This window comes from Pan troglodytes, chromosome 1, assembly GCF_028858775.2.
Source record: "Pan troglodytes isolate AG18354 chromosome 1, NHGRI_mPanTro3-v2.0_pri, whole genome shotgun sequence".
Lineage (NCBI taxonomy): Eukaryota > Metazoa > Chordata > Mammalia > Primates > Hominidae > Pan > Pan troglodytes.
In genome coordinates, this window is record NC_072398.2 from 122,578,512 (window position 1) to 122,603,140 (window position 24,629).

The window sequence follows — 24,629 nt, forward strand, 5'->3', positions numbered from 1 at the left end:
TTTTCCTATTTCTTTGGTCAATTTTGCTTTATGTATGTTGAGGCCTTGTTATAAACGCCTATTAAGCCCAGGCACATTTAATGCATTCATCTTCCTGGTGAATTGAACTGTTAATCACCGGTAAGTACCACCGTAAAGTGACCTTCTTCATTTACTTTGGTTTTTGTTTGTTTGCTTGTGTTTTTGTTTTTTTGAGATGGAGTTTCGCTGTGTTGCCCAGGCTAGAGTGCAGTGGCGTGATCTCGGCTCACTGCAACCTCCACCTCCTGGGTTCAAGACATTCTTCCGCCTCAGCCTCCTGAGTAGATGGGATTACAGGGCCCTGCACCACTCCCAGCTAATGTCTGTATTTTTAGTAGAGACAGGGTCTCACCATGTTGGCCAGGCTGATCTTGAACTTCTGATCTCAAGTGATCCACCAGCCTCGGCATCCCAAAGTGCTGGGATTACAGGCGTGACCTACCACACTCAGCCGACCTTCATTTCTAGTAAGACCCTTTGCCTTAAAGTACATTTTATCTATTAACATAGCTATACTGACTGTCTTTTGGTTAGTTTTTGCATGATGAATCTTCTATTCTTTTACTTTCAGGTTTATTATATCCTTATATTAGATATTTCTCTTGCAAGTAGTGTGTAGTTGGATTTTATTCTTTCTCCAATCTGCTACTGTGTCTTATAAATGGAATATTTTCATTTAATAGTTCTAATGAAATAGAACTATTTCATTAGTTCTATATGAAATAGATTTAATAGATTTGGATGTTTGGGTGATTTCCTCTTTACTATGTTCATTAGTGAATTACATTAATTGATTTTCTAATGTTGAATCCACTTGAATTTTTTTTTTTTTTTTGAGACGGAGTCTCTCTCTGTCGCCCAGGCTGGAGTGCAGTGGTGCTATCTCGGCTCACTGCAACCTCTGCCTCCTAGGTTCAAGTGATTCTCCTGCCTCAGCCTCCTGAGTAGCTGGGATTACAGGCACACACCACCACCCCTGGCTAATTTTTGTATTTTTGGTAGAGACGGGGTTTCACCACGTTGGTCAGGCTGGTCTCGAACTCCTGACCTCATGATCCGCCCGCCTCAGCCTCCGAAAGTGCTGGGATTACAGGGGTGAGCCACTGCGCCCGGCTCCCCATTTGTTTTAAAATACATTGCTGGATTTGCTTTGCTAATATTTTGTAAAGATTTTTATATCTTATGTTCACAAGTAAGGCTGGCCGGTAATTTACTTTTCTTGTATTGTTCTTGTCTAGTTTGGATATCAAGGTTATGGTTCTCAGAAAGATTGATAAAAGTATGTCCACTTATTCAGTTGCCTATAAAATTTTTGTGTAAGGTATTATAATTAGTTTTCTTAAGTGGCTGGTTTATCTCACTTGTACAATCATCTGGGCCAGGTATTTTCCTAGTGGGAAGATTTTAAATTACTGCTCGAATTTCTTTATAATTTTAGCCATTAGCATGCCATTCACATTACATTTTACCATTGGAACAGTTTTGGTAACTTGTTTTTCCAGAAATTGCCCATTTCTCCTAGATTTTCAAATATTTTGTCATAACGTTATTCAGAATCTCTTTTTAATCTCTGCATATTTATTATGCCCTCTTGCTGTAGACTTAGTCAAAATTAAACTAAACAATTTGGAACCAAATTTTGACTTAAACTCTGTTTTAATTTTATTAAATTCTGCTTTTTAATTTTTGCTTTCTTTCAGTGTTTTTTTTTTTTTTTTTTACTTTTTAAGCTAGATGGTATTTAGCTTTCAGCCTTTTTCCTTTTTTTTTTTTGGAGACGGCGTCTTGCTCTGTCGCCAGGCTGGAGTGCAGTGGTGTGATCTTGGCTCACTGCAGCCTCCGCCTCCTGGGTTTAAGCAATTCTCCCGTGTCAGTCTCCTGAGTAACTGGGACTACAGGTGCATGCCACCACGCCCAGCTAATTTTTGTATTTTTAGTAGAGACAGGGTTTCACCATGTTGGCCAGGATGGTCTTGATCTCTTGACCTTGTGATCCACTCGCCTGGGCCTCCCAAAGTGCTGGGATTACAGGCGTGAGCCACCGCGCCTGGCCAGCTTTTTCCTTTTTAAATACAACATAAATTTTGCTCTAAGTACCAATGTAAGTCACATGCCACAAAATTGAAACAATATTTTTATAATTCAGTCCTAAGTTACTTTCTAACTTTAAGATTTCTTTTTCAACCTGTAAGTTACTGAGAAATGTGTTGTTTTCAGATTAATGTTTTATATATTCTTATTAATTTCTAAATTAAATGCACCGTGCTCAGAGCATGTGTGATACAGATGTGATACAAATCCTTTTAAATTTGTTGAGATTTGCTTTATTGTCAGTTTTCTGTAAATGTTTCATGAATACTTAAAAATAATGGAAATTGACCAGTTAGGTCAATATATTTCCATTAAAGCAGTGGTTTTCACTTTTAAGGTGTGACCCCATATTAAAAAATACACATATATACCTAGAACATACACAAACATACAACAAAATCTTCACACAACAGTTTTATATACATACATACACATACGCGTGTAGTTTTTTGGTTTTTCTCTATTGCCCAGGCTGGAGTGCAACGGCATGATCATGGCTTACTGCAGCTTCGACTTCCTGGGCTCAAGCGATCCTCCCACCTCAGCTTCCCGAGTAGCTGGGATCACAGGCTCATGCCACCATGCACGGATAATTAAAGAATTTTTTGGAGAGATGGCGGTCTCCCTGTGTGCCCAGGTCGGTCTAAACTCCTGGGCTTAAGTGATCCTCCCACCTCAGCTTCCCGAGTAGCTGGGATGACAGGCTCATGCCACCATGCATGGATAATTAAAAAAATTTTTGGAGAGATGGCGGTCTCCCTGTGTGCCCAAGTCGGTCTAAACTCCTGGGCTCAAGTGATCCTCCCAAGAGCTGGGATTACAGGCATGAGCCACTGCCCCGGCGTGTGTGTGTGTGTGTGTGTGTGTGTGTGTGTGTGTGTGTGTGTGTGTGTGTGTGTGTGTGTGTGTGTTGAGACGGAGTCTCGCTGTCGGCTGTGTGTGTGTGCGCGCGCGCATGTGTTTTGAGACGGAGTCTCTCTCTGTCGGCTGGAGTGCAGTAGCGCGATCTCGGCTCACTGCAAGCTCCGCCCCCCAGGTTCACGCCATTCTTCTGCCTCAGCCTCCCGAGTAGCTGGGACTACAGGTGCCCGCCACCACGCCCAGCTAATTTTTTTAGTAGAGACACGGTTTCACCGTGTTAGCCAGGATGGTCTCGATCTCCTGACCTCGTGATCCACCCGCCTCGGCTTCCCAAAGTGCTGGGATTACAGGTGTGAGCCACCGCGCCTGGCCTCCTGTGTTTTTTTTGTTTGTTTTTGTTTTTTGAGACAGAGTCTCGCTCTGTTGCCCAGGCTGGAGTGCAGTGGAGCAATCTCGGCTCACTGCAAGCTCCGCCTCCCAGGTTCACGCCATTCTCCTGCCTCAGCCTCCCGAGTAGCTGCGACTACAGGCGCCTGCCACCACGCCTGGCTAATTTTTTGTATTTTTAGTGGAGACGGGGTTTCACCACGTTAGCCAGGATGGTCTCGATCTCCTGACCTCATGATCCGCTCGCCTTGGCCTCCCAAAGTGCTGGAATTACAGGCGTGAGCCATGGCGCCCGGCCCCTGTATGTGTATTTTTAATGCTAACTGCAACTCATAAGACTCATTTTATAACTCATGAATGGGTCAGACACATAGTTTGCAAAATATTGCATTAGATGAAGCCTATTAATTGTGTTGGTCAAATCTCAACTTTATTACTGATGTCTTGACTCCTGACTGATTTTTATCAATTATTGAGGTGTGTTAACATCACATTAAGACATAACTATCACATAAGACGGATTCTGGAGCCAGAGTGACTAAGCTTAACTCCCATCTCTACCACTTACTACACAGGTAACCCTGGGAAATTTACCTAACCTCTCTTGCCTCCATTTCCCCACCTGTAAATTAAGGATAACAGAAACTTAACTACTAGAATTGTTACAATTAAATGAGTTAAAACATGTAAAGCACTTAAATCAGTGCCTGGCATATCATAAGCACTCAATAAATGTTAGCTTTTTTTTTCAGTCTACCTAACATTTTTGTTATTCTCTTGTTTTCATTTCCTTGTTACTTCTGTAAACGTTCAACCACAGTCATTTTATTTTCTATATCTGATAATTCTAACATCTGAAGATCTTGATGACCTAATTTTGTTATTTTTTTCCTTACTATCTTGGCTTGTTTCTTTACATATTTGGTAATTTTTTTGTTGTGAAACCCTTATGACCTGGAATCAAGGATGCCTTCCCCCCAGAAACTATTTGGTCTTACTTCTGCTAAGTCTCTAGGAACACCTCTAACCCAAAAGTACTTTAATGGATTAGGGTTTCTTAGACTGTGCAGATGGTATAAATCAAATTCCAAACCAGTATGTAGGGAGGCTTATGAATTCATGAATTAAGATTTTTAGCGAAGGCTCCTTTTTTCTACCTTGAGCCAACACCAGAAATAGACAAGCTTTCTTACAAATCCTTTCTCCTCACACTGGGGAGATGGCAATGAACAAAAGAGACCAAAAAACACCTGTCCTCATACAGCCAGAGTGAGCAAGAGGTGGAGTGGCAGGAAAAGAGGCTGAAGAGATAGGCAGGTTCAGATTACATAGGGCCTTTCAACCATGGTGAGGACTGAGGATTCCGTTCTAGGTGTGATGGGAACTAACTGGAGGGTTTTGAACAGAGGAACGACGTGTATTCTAAAGGAGCACTCTGAGGCCAGGCATGATGGCTCATGCCTGTAATCCCAGCACTTTGAAAGGCTGAGGTGGCAGGATCACTTCAGCCTAGGAGGTCGTGCCTATAGTTCCGTCACTGCACTCCAGCCTGGGCGACAGAGCGAGATTCCATCTCAAAACCCTCCTCCCAGGTTCAAGCGATTCTCCTGCCTCAGCCTCCTGAGTAGCTGGGACTACAGGTCTGTGCCCCTGTGCCTGGCTAATTTTTGTATTTTTAGTAGAGATGGGGTTTTGCCATGTTGGCCAGGCTGGTCTCGAACTCCTGACCTCAGGTGATCCACCTGCCTCAGCCTCCTGAAGTGTTGGGGATTACAAGCGTGAGCCACTGTGCCTGGCCAAAATATTTTTTTAATTTTAAAAAAAAAAAAGCACTCTGGCTCCTGTGTGGAAAAGTAAGTGTGAGAGATGCAGAATCGAAGTAAGAGAAATCATTGGTAGGCTAGGACTCTGCTGGGAGCTGTCGGTAGCTTATACTAAGATTGTTGCAGAGTACACTGTAGGAGAGATTAGGGATATATTTTGAAGGCAGGTTTCTGATAGGTTTGATGTACAAGTGAGTGAAAGAAAGGGAACAAGGCCAGCTACTTGAGAAGCTGAGGTGGGAAGATCTCTTGAGGACAAGAGTTCGAGACCAGCTCGGGCAACAGAGTGAGATCCTGTCTTAAAAAAATAAATAAATAAATAAATAAATAAAAGTAGAAAGGGAACAAGTATGACCCCTAGTTTTTTGGCCTGATTAGTTGAGTGAATGGTGATACTATTTCCTGAGATAGGGTGGGGTACAGGAAGAACATGTTTAGGAGAAAACATTATGGACATGCTAAGTTTTAGATGCCAATTAGATATGGCATGACAATGGAAAATTTTAAACAAATGAGTCTCAAACTCATGAGAGAAATTTTGGCTGGAAATATAAATCTGAAAATAATCAGTATATAGACAGTATAAAAGCCAAGTAACTGGATGAGATTATCTAGAGCTGTGCTGTCCAATAGCCAGTAGCCACATGCAGCTCTCTACATTTTAATTAACCAAAGTTAAGTAATATTAAAAATTCACTCCCTCTTGTAGTAGCCACATTTCTAGTGATCAACAGCCACATGTAGCTAGTGGCTTTTACATTGGATGGCAGATGTAAAACGTTTTTATCATCACAGAAAAGTTCTATTGGAAGCACTGACTTAAAGCACAGAATAGAAGGAAAAAGGATAAAATCAGTAAGAAGGAGAGAGAGATGGAAAATAGGGAGGGAAAGAAGGTAGGAAGAAGAGGTCCAAGAACTGAACCCTGAGCACTACAAACGTAGAGGAAAGATGAAGAAGAGGAGAGAAGAGAATAAAGACGAGAGTGGCAAACCAGAAAAACAGAGTAATCCTGGAGGCCGAATGAAGAAAGTTTTCTCAGAAGGGAATGATTGGCTATAGGAAATATTGCTGAGAAAAATCAAGTAAGCTGACATGTGAAAACTGAATGATATATTTAGTAAAATGGAGGTCTCAGAGACATGGTGAGGGCAAAGCCCAACGGGAATGGGTTGAAGAGAGAAAGGGAGGCAAGGAAGTAAAGACAATGAATATTAGTGTCTTTTCAGGTTTTGTTATAAGAGCGAACAAAGGAACAGGTCTACAGCTAGAAGGGTCTATGAAGACAAGCGACTGTTTGTTTTTGCTTTTTAAAGATGAGAGCTCTTAACGGCATAACCTATTTGAAAGTTCAACACAGAAAAACGTCTTAGCCCATCATTCAACCACAAAGCACGCAGTCACAAATTATTATACGGTTCACACTTCAGAACTTTTCACTAAATGTTCTTTGAAAATCTAAATCAGATGACTAGCCACTAATTTCTTTTCCTGAGTTTAAAGAAAAAAATTGGAAAAAGTAAAGGTAGATTTATCACTGACTTTAAAATTCAAAATATTTGTCAGTAGTTTTTTTAGACTGAGAATTTCTCAAGCTTAGGAAAATGATCTCATACAGAATCACATACTGATGAAATTTAAAAATGTGATCCTAATCTTATCCCTTTTATTTCTTTAAAAGTAGATTTTCTTTCACTCGAAAAGAGACATTATAGCAAGTTTCCTCGCTATAGAAATGTCAAACAAATCGGCACCTAAGGAAGGTGTCCTAAAAATAGGTTTTGCCACCAAAAAAAAAGAAAGAAAAATAAAGAGAGTTATCTTAGATTTTCTGAATTTAAAAAAGTCCTAAGAAAATTCACCTTGGAAATGAAATGGGGGAAAAAGAACTAAACAGAAAACAGATACGTAAAACGATATGAGATAAAAAGGATAAACAATAACATTTTAAAATTTTGGCACCTTCACATTTACAAATTTTTGAATGAGCTTAGAGATAGAGAATTTAAATGTATTTTTACAAAAGAAAAGAACAATACCATCACCATTCCTAAGTTCATGGTAAAAACTATAAAATATTGCTTTACATTTATAAATTATATATTATATATATTATATATAAAATATATAATTGTAATATATATTTACAAACAGAGCTGTGTACAGCAAAAAAGTGTAATAAGTTGAACTTCCCATGTTATATATTCTCTCTGAATATGCCAAATTTGTGATAAATAACTTTAATCTAAATATTGAGGATAAAAAAATTGGGTTTTAAAAGTCCTATTACTTACCATTCAAACTGCTATCAATTTCAGTATTTTCAGACATTATGGAGTTATTTGTGCTGTAGCTCAGACCAAGAACCATTTGAAGGTCTGAGAGATTAAGTCGTGCCGTTAGTTCACCACTTTTATCCCCAACCTACAACACAAACATTTATATTTTAGAGTAGTATTTAAAGAGAAAGAATGGTGAAGATTATTTGTAAATGTAGTGAACCTAAAACTAGAAGAAAATATAGAGAAATGAAAATAGTTATATTAGAATTATGAGACTATGAATGAATGAAAATTTTTTTCCATTAATAGTTGTCTTAAAGAATATAGAAAGAAAAAGCAAGCTTCTAAAATATCACAATAGGACAGCTAATTGTATTCTTTTAATTCTTTAGTTCTCTAAACATTAGATTGCTCTTGTTCTCTGGAATCATACTAAGTAATAATGTAGATTATCCTGGACACATTAACTTGGTATATGAATAAAATTTTCTTAGAATATTTTATTCCCATAGTATAATAATAATGTTTATTAAGCCAGCACCAGACATTTTGCTAGGCACTTTTAATATACATTAGCTGTAATCGTTATAACACTTTGCAAGGTAGATATTATTATTCCCATTATGCAGATGAGAGAAACTGAGGCTCAGAAAAGGTTTCCAAGCTCAAATAGCCAGTAAGTGGCAGAACTACAACAGGAAGCAGTCCTTAATTCTAAGAACCATGCTTTTCCTTCAATACCATGCTACTTCTCCATGTAGAGATGCGGGTAGAGTAGGGGCATATTTTAGTACTCTCCTTCCACTTCCCCATGCCCGGCCTTACTTTCCTGTCTTCCTACAGCAAAGCCAATACAAACATAACTGTGATCTGTACCTCAAAATGCTTTCTGGGGTTCTTATGCCAAGAGAATGATATATAATCAAATTTATTATTCAGCCACATGATCAATCTAGAGAAATAGGGTTCCCTCCCCCAACCTCTAATTTGTAAATTACAATAGCACAGACAGCATTTTTTTTAGTTTCATACCTCTCTTGAAATTTCCAAGTGCTTTTCAGCAAAATGCATTGCTTGATCATGATTTCCTAGTGCTGTGTATGCATTTCCTAAGCTCCAACATGCTCTTCCTTCACCAATTCTAAAACGTTATTCAAAGCGAACATGCAGTTATTTGAAAAGAGGTCCTATGTATAGAATAAAAGCTATCTAGCAGGAACTAAAGGGATAAAGAATGCTTTGGATTGATTTGGTCTTTCATATAAAGAACATACTATCATGATATTATAGACATACTAGAATACCCAGATTAAAAAAAAGAATACCCACATAATACTAAACTCACAGTCAAGTATTACAACATAGAAAACATTCTTTTAAAATATGAAATACATTATAAAGTAATAAATCTCAAGGATAGGTATTCTGGTCCACTACCCCATTTTCCTTCTATAACAGCCCTACCAGGTAATTATTCAGTGTGTGTTTGAGCAGCAGGGAGAGAGAACTCACTACCTCTTGAGGTAGCATACTTCATTTTGAACATCTGCATCGAAAAGTTCTCTCTCATACTGAGGTAAAAACAAAATCGATCTTCTAAAGCAAACATCACAGACTAAATGCTGGAAAATAATGTTTTTTAATATAGTAAAACAAAAAAACTGAATTAGCCACTAACATTTAAAAATCAGATTTCATATAAAACTCAGCACTTCCAGCTTCTCTTTAAAAAACAGGAAGATGTGGACATAACGGATTTTCATTCCTGGCTGGCAACAATTAGTTGGAGTTGGGTAGCAGTTGCCCCCTCCACACTGGACATTGTCTCTAAGTTCACCACAATTCCCACACTTATGTAGTTAGGAAAACTTTTTTTTTTTTTTTTTTTTTGAGATGCAGTCTCGCTCTGTCGCCAGGCTGGAGCGCAGTGGCGTGATCTCAGCTCACTGCAACCTCCACCTCCTGGGTTCAAGCGATTCTCCTGCCTCAGCCTCCTGAGTAGCTGGGATTACAAGCGTGCGCCACCACACCCGGCTAATTTTTGTATTTTTAGTAGATATGGGGTTTCACCAGGAAGACTTCTGAAGAGGTAATTGAGTTTGAGACCTAGTCATTGATCTTGGGTCAAGGGCATATGGAACCAGACTAATACTCTATCACAGACTAGCCCTTCATACAATGATATACAGAGGATATCACTGAAAGAAAATTCCTTAAAAGGGATTTTAAGGAAAACAAAGGAAAAGAAACAAAGGAAAAATTCTAGGAATTCAATAATGCATCTATATTTTACCTTAGTTATGGTAAAAAGACATAAAACATACCTATCATTCAGCTCTTGAGCAATTGCTAAGTGCTTCAGATGATAATCAATGGCCTTTTCATAGTCTTGAAGTAAAGTGTATGTATTTCCAAGACTGTAACAAGACTGTGCTTCTACAGCTCGGTCTTTAAGCTGTCGAGCCAACAGTAGTGTCTTCCTACAAGAAGAAATTAATTCTTATATAATGATCATTCTCAGTTTGGGCTTTAAGAATCACAAAACAAAACTCTCATTTTTCCTCTCTGCTGCTTTCTGCTGCCTTTAAATCTCTGAGAGCCTAATATTCATATCCCGTACTTTCTCCATTACTTTTAGACAAAATGAAAAGACGTTTTTGAAACACAGAAAGAAGATTCAAGACTTTTAGAATAAATTTGAGAATCCTAACAATTCATCAAAGTAAAGGAGTATTGAAACATGAAATCAAGAGGTTCTAGAGATTAACATAATATCTTTAACATTTAAAAAAACTTTCCCTTTCGTATTGGCAATAGCTAAAAGAGGCTTTTTTCCACATGACATCTGTTTTCAATCATACCGTCACCTTTGCATTGTCAAAATTTAAAATATTTAGGTAAAATTCTTATGTGTAGGCTATTAGTCACCACTTAGGTAAAATTCTTATGTATCGGGCATTAGTCACCAACTCATGAAAAATACTGAATACTACATCCAAACATTACCCAAATTCTACCTGTGGTATTGCCAGTGAGAAGCTAGTGTAGCAGTTAAGAGCATAGATCTTGGAGCTAGACTGGGTTTAAATCCCAACTTTGCCAATTACTAAGCTAAGGGCAAAGTCACTCAATCTCTCTGTATACCAGTCTCTTCTTATATAAAATGGGGGAAATATCTTGAAGGATTTTTGTGAGGATTAAATTAATATGTATAAAGTGCTTAGAATAGCATCTTGTGCATAGTAGATGCTGTATAAATGTTAATGTGTTATTATCAGTGCTTAAACCTATAGATGCTTTTGGATTCAGTAATTTAAATGACTCTCCCATCATTTCTGTCAAATAGTATAATTACTTCATATCACTTATAACTATATGACAAATTACTATGCGGTAACGTGATAGTTTTAAGCAAACAAATCTAAAATTACATATTTAATGATGATACCTTCAAATCTGTCACCTTGGGAGGCTACCTACTTATTCTAATGTTGCCTGTCTTTTCAAATATTTTTGAAAGACTTTTGGAATTGCTTCCAGATCCTGTGGCATAATGCTTTCTGGCATACCATTATTCTTTGATGGTACAGTTGATGTGTAAATGATCAGAAATCTTTCTGGAACCAAATTCAATTACTAACATAGGTTTACCAAACTACTGCTTTGTATCCGGAAGGATATGGATCTACATTGTTAGCCTTCTTGTTTGGCCCTGATAACAATTCCAGGCTGGGTGTGGTGGTTCACGCCTGTAATCCCAGCACTTTGGGAGGCCGAGGTGGGCGGATCACTTGAGCTCAGGAGTCCCAGACTAGCCTGGCCAACATGGCGAAACCCCGTCTCTACTAAAAATACAAAAATTAGCTGGGCGTGGTGGCAGACACCTGTAATCCCAGCTGCTCAGAAGCTGAGGCAGGAGAATCGCTTGAACCTGGGAGGCCGAGGTTGCAGTGCACCAAGATTGTGCCATTGCACTCCAGCCTGGGTGACAAGAGCAAAACTCCGTCTTTATTTAAAAAAAAAAAAAAAAAAAAAAATCTAAAGAAGAGTTCTAAAAATATTTCTAACCAACGACTTGGAATATATATAAAGCTCTGAGTTCTAGCCTGCTTATTGGGAGGAAAAAAAGTAAGTTTCATTACTTTATATTCATGCTTCTTTAGTCAAATAGCCACTATCCATTTTATAATAGAACCTTTCAGTATTTAACACAGATACACCATTTAATAATTAAGACTTCTCTATATCCCTTGGCTTTAAATATAGGAAATTTTTATATTTAAAATCAAAATATATACTCCTTCACATAGTACACAGTGATATATTTTATTTGGGAGGCTATTTCATATCTAACTAACCTAACCAACAAATATTAACCATTAGTTGATGTTTAAAGCAAAGTGGAATGCTATTTAATTTTTTTAGATAGGCCTAAAACAATTTTACCTTTTTTATGAAGATGACAAATTATCCAGAACTGTCTCATATTGGATTCTTTAACAAAATACAAATCAATCACTGTGTCTTCAGTTTAGTCAAACTGCCTTCTACCCAAAATCTGTAAGAGGCTTCAATCCCCACTAACTAAGGAAAACTCAATCTAGAAAGCACAGATCAGGCAACTTGAAGCTGTCTAAACTTTCTATCATCTATGTCTCAAATCTACTGATAAGAGAGATCCTGCCACAGAAGAAGCTGGGATTGTAAATGCTTCAGGTAAGTGAATGGGGGACTCAGCTTACAGTGACAGTCAAATATGGGCAGAAAGAGGGTAAAGGGAGAACTGCTCAATAAGAGGGTGGGAAGGTAGAGAAAAAAATTCAGTGATCACTGGTATAGACTATAAATATTTTTGTTACAAGGCTTTCTTTTGGCCTCTCTTCTAACCCATAACTGAGTGAAATAAAGCATATACACAATATACACCACATATGCTAAACAGGTTTAAAAGATATTAAAGGTTGAAAACTTCATTTAAAAACAATTACTTTTAAAGATAAAAACCAATATTATAAAGGGGTCATACTGCTGCTATTAAATCTTATGTACAATAATATTTATTGAGCACTGTGTACCAGATACTGTGTTTAGTATATTATTTCATTCAATCCTCACAGCATTCCCCAAAATGAAGTATTGATATATTCTGTTACAGATAAGGAAATTGAGGCTTAGATGCCAAAAGTTCTGCTGCAATCAGATTTTAAACCTAAAGCCTATGAATTAATGGGACTGAGTATTCATTTTACATTTATCTACAGAAATATTAGACTAACTTGTAGTATTCCGAGGCAGTTTCAAATTCACCAAGAAATATATATGCATTTCCAAGGTTGCTATATGCTCTTCTTTCAGCTGCTTTATCTCCAAATTCTTTTGCAATAAGGAGACGCTGAAACAAACAATTTTAATTAGATATAGATAAAATAAAACTGAAGAATGATCTAATCACTGTTCAGAACTTTGATGGAGGAAATGATCTGGCTCCAAGGCTTTCCACTGTACCTGCTCATGAGCTATAACTGCATCCCTGAAGTTGCCAAGGAGGTAATGTGTGTTTCCAAGATTTCCAAAGGCACGTCCCTGTGCCGCTCGGTCACCCAAAGCAGTCACTAATGATAGGTTTTCCCTAAGGGATCGCAAAAAGTGATGAAAAATAAGTTTGCAAAACAATTTTATGTATGTGATTTACATATCTAATTCTTTTTATCAGAAAAAAATGTAGGGAAGCTTACAGCCATAATGTGCAACATTTTAAGGATGACATCTATGATGAAGAGCAATTATAGGAAATAGCTGGGAACACTTTATTAAACTATTCAGATAGGTTTCTGCCCAGGGTCAAGCACAGAGTTAATCTTGGAACCCCTATAGTTAAGTAGTTCTATGAAATTCTATTGGTAAAAGACTAAATTACTCTAAATAACAGACCAACCATTGACATTTCTTGTTTTTGCCACTAAGTGGCACTGGTCTGCAATTTAAATGAAAGCTGCAGATTACTACTAATATAACACTGTAACATTTAAGCAACTGAACTGATGATTTTGCTAGTTCATAACTTTAAAATCTTTGCCAAACTTAAAAACTTACTACTGAATAAAGAACGTATAGCAGATCCACGGCTTAGATGGGCCTACATGACTGCCCATATCAGCCCCTACTCACTCATAAAAATCCACGGCTGCCTGCAGAGCATCTCTCACTTCTTCTGGAAATTCTCCTACATCCTGGGGACCAGGGCAACCAAAACTTTTCCCTTTGGCATGATACACATTCCCAAGATTGTAAAGTGCTCTTGCTTCTCCCACCTAAATGAAGACATCAGCAAAGTTTACATTTTGAAAACAGAGGTCAGGTTTATCATATATATTTGTAATATCCTTAGTATTATGGACAAGGAAAAAAAATTTTTATATTGGCTCTCCATACAGAACCAATCAAATAATTACTTATGAAAGAAAGACCTCTTACTATTTCCTTCTTTTTCTCCATTAAATTTTTTTTCTTTTACTTCTATTAGTCTATAAATGTTTTCTTTTTTGGTATTAATTTTAAAATAAACTATAGAATAATTAAATAGTATTAAAATGCAAAGCCCTTTGAATGAAAATATTAGGCCTACCATCTAATGCTGCGGTATTACCTTGTCATTAAGCTCTCTGGAAATATCTAGGTGTCGCTGACAACAAACTATGGCTTCGTCAAAATTCCCAAGAACTTTTAAGGTGTTTCCCAGATTACCACTAGCTTTCGCTTCCCCCAACTGGTCTCCAATAGTCCTGAAAAAAACAAAAAACAAAAAACAAAAAACCAAATGGCATTAAAATACAAATGGTGTTAAAATATAAAGTAGCCAGAGTGCAGTTTTCCAAGAGGACAAACTGACATGCTTAAGGTAAGAAAAACCCATTGGCTTTGGAACCTACTTTAAATAAATATTTAAAACTTACATTTCTGGATTTGAATGTAATTAGTTTTCATCCATTTAATTAAACTCTAGGGTCAATTCACTACTATTCATTCAATTAAACTGTGTTCAGCCTAAAGGTTAGTTTTAAAAAGCGATGCTACTGAAGTAGAACTCATTAAATGTATTAAGTTAGTTTTTGTTAATTGAATAGAAATATTTTTTAAAGTAATAGCTAATTTCAGAAGGAAGAATATTTAAAAGCTTAAATTAATTACCTTGCAAGGGTTAAATCATGATGGTGATATTCTAATGCTTTGGCATAATCATGCAAATAGAAATAAGCATTGCCCAACTGGCTGTAAATAGCGCTAAGTGTTTTTAGGTCTTCAGTTCCAACTTGAACTGCAGCTTCAAAGAATGACACGCCAGCGCGGCAGTCTCCTGATTTACATAGACGTTCCCCTTCCAAGGCCAGCTCTAGGCAAGAAGCTTCCATTCTACAAAATTATACAGGACAGACATTTAAACATAACATTACAGCTGCATCATAGTATTTTTAACTTCCCGTAATATAATTTAAATGTAGACTATGTGGCTACTCTTGTTCAGGGCAGCTGCCTCTATAACTGAAGTTTATATACATTCCTGATAAAACAGTAAACAGTTATTTGTAGCAAGAGGTAATTTGCCTATTCAAATTTCTCTGAGCCTGCTCAGAGAGGTCAGGATAGCTAAATATCTTTATGTGGAGCTCATTTTAATTGGCCCAGAGCAATCCACGTTACTAGTGAAAGAGCCTAAAGCAGTATTTCCCAAACAATTCTGAGTTGTAACAGACCTCTGGACTTCCTTAGAGTCTGAGAAGATGAGTATGTAGGAAAGTGAGGCCCTACAATTATTAATATTGTTCTCTACCCAGGTATCCAAGTAATCTAGTCACCTGTTCATCAGCCCCTCTGACCATCCAGCCATCCATCCCTCGCTCTCTCTCTCATACACACACAACACACACTCACTCTCCTTCCTCTTCTTACCACCACATGTCCACTTTTACCCTAGAAAAATAGAGGAACAAAATATTCTTGATCTATAAGACACATTTTCACAAGAGAACTAGGTGTCAAGAAACTAAGTTAGAAAACAATGATTCAAAAATTTGCAGAAATACTAATTTTGAAAGTCTGTCCCTGAATTGAAAAAGAAGGATTAAGTCACTGTAAACATATCTGGGAGAAAAAAACACTGATACTTCGGATTCAAATCCTAAATTTTAGAGGGTGCCCTTCACCAAAGTTGCCATTGTGTTTCTTCAGCATCTTCATGATTTCTGCCATATGTATGAACTACCTATTCATTTAATTATTTCTGTAATTTGGCAAATTTCCTTTAAATTGGCACACTATCTTTAACTTATCATTTTAAAAAAATGGAGCTTCATCCAAAGCAGTACTCATGAAACTGTGAATTTGATACGATACTTATATGTATATTCTAATACAACGGTCTCCAATCTTTTTGGCACCAGGGGCCGGTTTTGTGGAAGACAATTTTTCCATGGACGGGTGGCAGGGGATGGTTTTGGGATGATTCAAGTGCATTACATTTATTGTGTACTTTATTCCTCTTGTTACTATACATTCACCATAATGTACAATCAGTGGGAGCCCTGAGCTTGTTTTCCTGCAACTAGATGGTCTCCTCTGGGTGTGACTGGAGACAGTGACAGATCATCAGGCATTAAACTCTCATAAGGAATGTGCAATCTGGATCCCTCGAATGTGCAGTTCACAATAGGGTTTGCACTCCTATGAGAATCTAATGCTACTGCTGATCTGACAGGAGGCGGAGCTCAGGTGAAAATGCTCACTCGTCCTGCCCACCTGCAGCTTACCTCCTAACAGGCTACAACAGTACTGGTCTGTGGTCCAGGGGTTGGGAACCCCTGTTCTAATACACATTAAACAAATATGTAATTATTAAAATCTAAAAGTGAGTAAAGTTACCTTATGTACCACCAGTGGCATACTTATCACTCTTTGAGAAGCTCTGATTAAGCTCATCAAATGTTTTAATTTTTGGAACAGCACTAAGTTACTCCTTACTAGAATGAGCATTGAGCCACTCCAATAGAGCAGTTGTTCTTAATGCTGGCTGTACAACAGCAGAGCTCACCTGGAGCACTTTCTAACACTCCCAACGCTGAACTCCACTCTCTGGGTGATGTCTGGCCACCTGTATTTTTTTAAAGCCCCAGGTAATTCTAAAGTACAAGTTAGGGTTGAGAATCAGTGCTTTTATAAGAAATGTGAATTAAACCACCACCCACCCTAATATCATTCAAATATGATTATACTCTGTATATCTAGTGGTAGATCAATTAACATGTTTTTGTGAGTGCTGTTTTTCAGTCTGCAAAATTTCAAGGGTCCTTAGAGCCATAAATTAAAATGGGATTGTAAAGTAGAAAATGTACCTGATGAAGCTAAAAGCCTGGACAAAGATTAACTGAGCCAATTGTAAAGGTTCAAAGCAGACTTCCGGTTTAGAACAAGCAGATATATGTAGCCAATTCCAATAGGTAATTTTCAAGTTTTCTATCTAGGTATCTTTTTTTTTTTTTAAGAATTCAAATGACTTAGCCAATGGCTACTGCTTGCTCATCTTCACTTTTTTTTTGAGAGACAGTCTCTCACTGTCACTCAGGCTGGAGTGCAGCAGTACAATCTTGGCTAACTGCAACCTCTGCCTCCTGGGTTCAAGTGATTCTCGTGCCTCAGTCTCCTGAGCAGCTGGGATTACAGTCATGTGCCATCATGCCTGGCTAATTTTTGTAATTTTAGTAGAGACAGGGTTTTGCCATGTTGGCCAGGCTGGTCTCAATCTCCTGACCTCAAGCAATCCACCCACCTTGGCCTCCCAAAGTGCTGGGATTACAGGTGTGAGCCACCATGGCTGGCCCCATCTTCACTTTATGGATCTATGCAAAATAATGCAGGTAAACCTCCAACATTTTGCTACAATATTAGACTACAAGCCAATTAGATACAGGAGAGAAGATCTAAAATACATAGTAAGATAAGCAGTTAAATCAGAAACCTTAAACAGCTATATTTATGTTTCTTTATATGTCACTTCACAATTAATAAAGCCTATTTTTGCCTTCAAAAAATGAAAACTGCCCTTTAGAATTGCATTTCTGAAAATGAGATATTTCATAAAAGAAAAAATTGAGTATATCTGTTTAAGATTTTATGAAGTTATTGTCATATTCTATGTATAAAGATAAATAAATCAACAAAAGATATATAAAAATGTAATTTTTTTTTTCTTGAGATGGAGTCTCGCTCTGTCACCCAGGCTGGAGCGCAATGGCTCACTGCAACCTCCGCCTCCTGGGTTCAAGCAATTCTTCTGCCTCAGCCTCTTGAGTAGCTGGGATTACAGGCATGCACCACCGTGCCCAGCTAATTTTTGTATTTTTAGTAGAGATGGGGTTTCATCATGTTGGCCAGGCTGGTCTCCAACTCCTGACCTCAGGAGATCCGCCTGCCTCAGCCTCTCAAAGTGCTGGGATTACAGGCGTGAGCCACTGTGCCCAGTCAAAATGTGATTTTTATTAAAGGATTATTTTGCTAGATGAAATACCTGAACTGGTTGTCTTTATTTGTCAAAAACTGAAACCAATGAACTTCTAAGAAATATTATTTTAAAAAATGGAAAAGATATTTTTATTTGTAAAATAATTCTTTTCCTACAAAAAGTTTTTAATTTAAGCATTCTAAATTATGTTAAAAATTATATCTCAAGCATTTTCAGTGCTAAGAATTGATCTTAAGGTATACTTACACAAATTTAAGAAGATACATATGAAAGGATATTCACAGCAGCAAAAAAACCACAAATGAATTAAATGTCCACCAATAGAGTACTGGGTAAAAAAAATTACACGCCACTATACAATGGATTACTAATGATGGCGCATCATTTCACTGAGGGGGAAGTGAGGAAATGGTCACACATGACAGCACCATCAGTTCAGGATGACTAGGTTGCTGGCCGGGAAATTAGGAATAAGGCAGAACTGGCTATTCATGTGAACAACATTTAAAAATCGGAAGTATAAAAGTGTTTGCCAATATTCATATAAAACTGAGAAGTATCTTCTTCAAATAAATAACTTCACCACAAATGACTGATCTTCTGGATTTAAGTTTACAGAACATTTTACTGGAACCATTGATCCAAATGATGTGGCATCCCACAAAACTTAGCTATAGATTGAATGGCATCGTAAGTGTTACACATTTTTAAAAAGGCATTTTACATAATTGTCATAAGAAACAATACTAGCAAACTGGAAGCTTGCTGGCTACATGGCTGTCCTTGAAGTCCATGTAGTGAGAATGCCCTACAGGAGAGACTATCTTAGAAAAGTTATTCCAGTGACTAATACCTGAAATAATGTCCCAAACACTCTAGTTTATGATTAATTCTTAGATAGATTCAGGCTCTGGTGTATTTTATTAGAAAATAAGTTAATATTCTGGCAAAAATCTCTAACACCTGAATCAAATATAGATTTATGCCTGCAAAATAGGGCAGCTTGGTTTATAAATTTTTTAGGAGATCATTAAATAGTAACAGAGAAAGTAATTTCATATCCTCTCTGTCACTATGAGAGAATAGAATTACTTCCTTTGTTTACCAGTTGGGTTGAAAACAAAGAACATACCCACATGTAGAAGAAAAACCAAGAACATACCCCTCCATTAAAATTCATCCCACATACAAAGTTTCCTTTATGCTTCTGAGAGCCTATCTAGCTGTATAATCAAAGAAAATATGTTTCTAATAAACTTCAAATAGACACAGTACTACTATCCTTAACTGACGTGTTTTCATTTTTGCTAATAGAGTGAACATTTTAGCTAGAATTTCTCATTTTCTGTGCAAACTCATGTCATTTCAATTTTTCTTTTAATTTTTAACTTCTCTTCCACACTAGATTTTGCACTTGACTATTATCCTCTTTACCTCCTTAAATTTGTTTCATGTTCACAGGACGTCAGTGAATGCAAAACATAAAACCATGATGCTACATCTTTCTAAAAGACTTAATAACATCAATTTTGTCCAGATTTGACTCTTGCTTCAAAGGGCTTACATACTATTTAAGAATAAATGATGGAATTCAGGACTTAAGAGGCAAAATAAGACTACTCTCCATTTTCTCTATTATGCTTTCCATTTCTGTGGTTGTGGAATCTTCTTTCATAAATCCTAGCTCTACCTTCTCTGTATTCTAATTGGGCATGAACCTTTTCCATCACCCGTGCTAGCCCCAATAAACAAATTTCATCCATTCAATTTACCACATATATCTAGCTGTTCTCATTTATTATGTAAAAGGAAAAGTAGTGCTCAATTGATTTACATTTGTATGGTTAGATGATTAATAACATAGAATAAGAAGGAAGAAAATGATTAAAAAACAAAAATTTGTATGGTAATTTAGTTTTAAAAGTGATTTTAACCTTTATCAAACTTAATTCTCAAAATAACCCTCTGAGGCTGGGTGCAGTGGCTCATACCTGTAATCCCAGCACTTGGGAGGCTAAGAGGGGGTGGATCGCTTGAGCCCAGGAGTTCGAGACTAGCCTGGGCAACATGGCAAAACCCCATCTCCACCAAAAAAAAAAAAAAAAAAAATTAGCTGGCTGTGGTGGCATGCACCTGTAGTAGTCCCAGCTACTCGGGAGGCTGAGGTGGGAGGATAGCTTGAGCCCAGCAGGCAGAGGGTGCAGTAAGCTAAGATCACACCTCTGCAATCCAGCATGGGTGACAGAGCCAGACCCTATCTCAAATAAAATAAAATAAAAATAACCTTCTAAGATAGGTATTGCTACAGAAGGAGAAAGTGATGCTGAGACAGGTTAAATGACTTGCTTAAGGTCATGGGATGTCAAAGTTGAGATATGAAAATTTATCTTTGTCTCCAAATCCAGTGGTCTTTCCATCACTCCATGTTACCTTAAACTACTCAAGAAAGCACATTAACAACTACATTGAGCTAACAAAATTAAAGAATTCAACACCGTATCTGTATTCCTTCACAACTTACATGCAAGAATCTAACTTTTACAATATTAAAGTATTAAAATGCTTATTATTCACAGTAAGAAGTATAAATGACATTTTCCAAAGAAACACAAAACCAGAGGAACTAGTGTAACAAACCCAATGTATCCATCTTTCAATGTCAATAATTACACATATATAATCAATATATTATTTATTCATCTCTACTCTGATCGTTACTCTTCCAACCCCAGATTGGTCTGAAGTACATTCCGGAAAGCATATGATTTCATTTGTAAATACCTTAGTGTGTATCTTTAAAAGATTAATCTTTTTCAAAAAATACAATCACAATACCATTATCACACATAAAAAATTAATAATTCCTTAAAAATCAACCATATAATTTTTTTAACTTAGAAATAAATTGTACTTGCTATCAGTCTCTACCTTTTGAAATAGGTGCAAAATATTTCAATAAAGCATTCTGATGTCCCCTTAGGAGGTTACTTAGTGTTCCAAGAAACATTCCATTCAAAATTACAAATTCATTGTGCCACAGAAACTCCTCCAGGGATAGAGGAGGACCTCCACAATGGAAGAACCAGATGGATAAAACATTTCATAAGTATTTACTATAGCAGAAGAATAACTTATATCAGCCTACGGCCTAACATAAAGAGTTCAAATCATTACCCCCAATTATACGACAATCCAATCAATATACAGAATGCTGGTCTTAGAGCACTGATAAAGCCAGAGATTTGTTTGGTATAGTCCTATTACAGACAGTACAGATTTTTAAGTTTCCCTTGGTGAAGTCCTATAGCAAAGTGCAACCATGTTTGATCTAGACTGTATCACAGAAAAAGGACAATTCTAAGATCTTCCAACAGGCAGAGGTACAAGCCATTCCTACTTATCTACTGCTCTTACCATATTAGAAAGCACAATACTATTCAAAACATTTAGCAAGACAGATAAACATCTTATTACGTTCATATTCCATTGAAGTTCAATATGTGCCAGACAACATGCTAATTATCATGGCCGCTGAGGAGCGACCACAGCTGAGGAGCTAATGCTCAAAGAGAGAGGTGAGGAGGAAGGGAGCACCATAAAAACAGATTAATTTAATTTTAATACAGTTGGTGCTAAGAAAGAAAAATGCACAGATTGTAATATGAGCACACGGAGGCCACAGAGCCTAACTATGGAGCTTAGAAATGGTTTCCAGGAGGAGATAATCTCCGAGCTGTATCTTAGAGTAGAATTAGCTAAACAAAGAAAGTGGGAAGGGAGTTCAACATAGGGCATAGCATGAGCAAAGACACTGAAACATAAAACAGCATGACATGCAGGAAACCAGAGCTCAAAGTGCAAGGTGAAGAATGGCAGGAAGTAAGGTCCCAGGAATAGGCAGAAGCCAGATAATGAAGATCTTGTGTTCTATGTTCAGCTTGGCCGGGTGACTAGGAGCCACCCTAGGTATTAAGCAGAGAGGTTGCACGGTTAGCTCTGTGTTTTGAGATTGAGCCCACTAGTGACAAGTCAAAACGACGGGTTCCAAGAGGTGAAGAATGGAGGGAGTCTGGAAAGAAGATCCTGAGGATCTCAATTATAGCTATGGTGGTGTAAAAAGTAAAGTAGAGGTTCCTCTTCAAAGACTTTCCTCCCCATCTAATTAGGAATAAATAGTATTTATTCCTTAGACGCAAAATTTATTCAAAGAACTGTGTTAACATTCTTAAATATCTGCTAGCCGTAATAAGGAAATCAATGTACTTTATGTTCTTAGCTCCCACAATTTAGCCTAAGTATTTGCCCTAGCATGCTTACACTGGTCCAAGCAAGCATTAGGTCATAGCCTGTTCCTCTCCCTTATTTAAAAGTGTTTTTATCTTTCTCAACATTCCACAAGTTACTTCCTCCTTCCTTTGTTCCCCTCTACCTTTGCCTCTTTTAAAAAGTTCTAAGTTGCTAGCCAATCGGGACAAATACAGAAATGTGAGGTCCCGTTCCAGTTAATGGAAACCAGACACAGCAGTAGGGTGGATACATCAGGTTATAAATGACCCTGTCTCCTTTGTTCAGTGTACTCTCGAGGCAAAACTGCTGATGAGTGTACCCCTTCTGCAGCAAGTAAAAATGGCCTTACTAAATAAATTAAATTTATGTTCAAGTGCTATTTCTTTACAGCACCGGGGAACAAGCCTCTCAAACAACTGGGAGGATGCACATGAGTAGATGAATCTGAGAAACATTTAGGAGATGAAACCAGCAATACTTCATGCTGGATACAGAATGAGAGAAGAAAAAAGTATATAATTCCCAGGTTTCTGGAAATTTATGTAAAGGGTAGGATGGCAGCATTTCATATATTAAGAGCTCATCTTAATTATCTTAAATGTCTTCCATTTTATTTTACTTGAAACTCTTTTTTAATAGAAATGTCCTCATCTTACCTATGTTAACTTCCTTGGCATGAACCTTCCTAACGTGAACTATTTACTCTACAGGATGATAAATCTCCCATTTCCTAAATATGTTAAGACATCTAAAATTTGGTACAACCTCCTGAGATTTTGAATTCTATTAATTGCTACTATATTCTGATGTTCATCTAATAATTAACTTGTAACAGTTTTGATAAAGAATCTATTACCAGCTGGGCACGGCAGCTCATTCCTGTAATCCCAGCACTTGAGAAGGCCGAGGTAGGTGGACTGCTTGAGCCCAGGAGTTCGAGACCAGCCTAGGCAACAGAGTGAGATCGCATCTTCACAAAAAGATTTTAAAAATTAGCCAGGCATGGCTGTAGTCCCAGCTACTCAGGAAGCTGAGGTGGGAGGATTGCTTGAGCCTGAGAGGTTGAGGCTGCAGTGAGCTGTGATCATGCCACTGCACTCCAGTCTGGGAAACAGAACAAGACTCTGTCTCAACGGGGAAAAAAAGGCCAAGTGCAGTGGCTCACGCCTGTAATCCCAGCACTTTGGGAGGCCGAGGCGGGTGGATCACCCGAGGTCAGGAGTTCGAGACCAGCCTGGCCAACATGGCAAAACCCCATCTCTACTAAAAATATAAAAGTTAGCCGGGCATGGTGGCACACGCCTGTAGTCCCAGCTACTCAGGAGGCTGAGGCAGGAGCACTGCTTGAACCTGAGAGGCAGAGGTTGCAGTGAGCTGAGATTGCACACCACTGTACTCCAGCCTGGGTGACAGAGTGATACTCCATTTCAAAAAAAAAAACAAAAAAAAACATATTCCCTAATCACCTTGTTAAATGATGATAATATTTAAGTTTGCATTTATTTTATCATTTAGTGCAATTACCAGAACTTCCAGAATATTAATAATCATAGTGCAGCTAGCCTTGTTTTGTTCCTAATTGCATTAGAGATGTCATTAATATTTTATCACTAAATATTAAACTGGCTATTGGTTATCATGTTTACAAAGTACCCACCTATTCCGACTTTATTTAATACCCATTCCTTCAAGATGCTCATTTATGAAGGCTGAGCTCCGCACACGGATGGGGGTAGGCTGCATGCTCTCACAGACTGTCACTGGGTGCATGGTGTCTGTGGGTGACACTGACCTAAGCAGCCCATCTAGAAGGGTGCAATAGGAAGGTCTGTATGCAACCCTCTAGGAGTAAGGAATGAGAATGGGAGCCTGGCTTGCAACAGGCAATGCCTGGGAGGATGGCAGGTAATGGCATTCTAGGCCATCCAAGGAATAAGGGGCAAAGTCTGGGAGGCAGAGAAACCTATGGGGTTTGGGGAATCGAAGGTGTGATGAGGAGATATGGAGGGCAATGAGGTGGGCAAGGCCAGGAGATGGGGACATCGCACTTGGTGCTCTGGGCCTCGAGGTGCAGGAGGGTTAGCGCCTCGGAGTCCCAGGGTAAGTGTATGTTACGTCCTGGAGAGCGGCTTTCTCAAAACCTTGAGCTCTACCTCCCCCACCTGCCTGTGTGGTTTTTTAGAGAGTTGTGTCTGTTACAGGCCTCTTTCTCCTCCTTAAAATGTTCAGCCCACATTTTTAAAAAAAAATTTGCATGAGCTGCCAACATTTCAGAATTTGGAGACAGCACAATAAAGATTTAGATTTCCGGCCGGGCTTGGTGGCTCATGCCTATAATCCCAGCACTTTGGGAGGCCAAGGCGG

General features: G+C 37.9%; 1 protein-coding gene across 10 annotated transcripts in view; it reads right to left on the reverse strand.

Moving 5' to 3' along the window:
- The window catches only part of GPSM2 (G protein signaling modulator 2), a 56,107-nt gene that overhangs the window by 20,973 nt on the left and 10,505 nt on the right, over window positions 1–24,629 (reverse strand). For all 10 annotated transcript variants that reach the window (XM_009426928.5, XM_054668338.2, XM_009426937.5 and 7 more), the window contains 8 exons: window positions 14,654–14,875; window positions 14,112–14,247; window positions 13,634–13,776; window positions 12,971–13,094; window positions 12,742–12,857; window positions 9,790–9,945; window positions 8,498–8,606; window positions 7,478–7,607 (listed from right to left, as the gene is read on the reverse strand). In XM_009426928.5, the coding sequence (XP_009425203.1) occupies window positions 7,478–7,607; window positions 8,498–8,606; window positions 9,790–9,945; window positions 12,742–12,857; window positions 12,971–13,094; window positions 13,634–13,776; window positions 14,112–14,247; window positions 14,654–14,875 (1,136 nt within the window). The remainder of the gene's footprint in view (window positions 1–7,477; window positions 7,608–8,497; window positions 8,607–9,789; window positions 9,946–12,741; window positions 12,858–12,970; window positions 13,095–13,633; window positions 13,777–14,111; window positions 14,248–14,653; window positions 14,876–24,629) is intronic.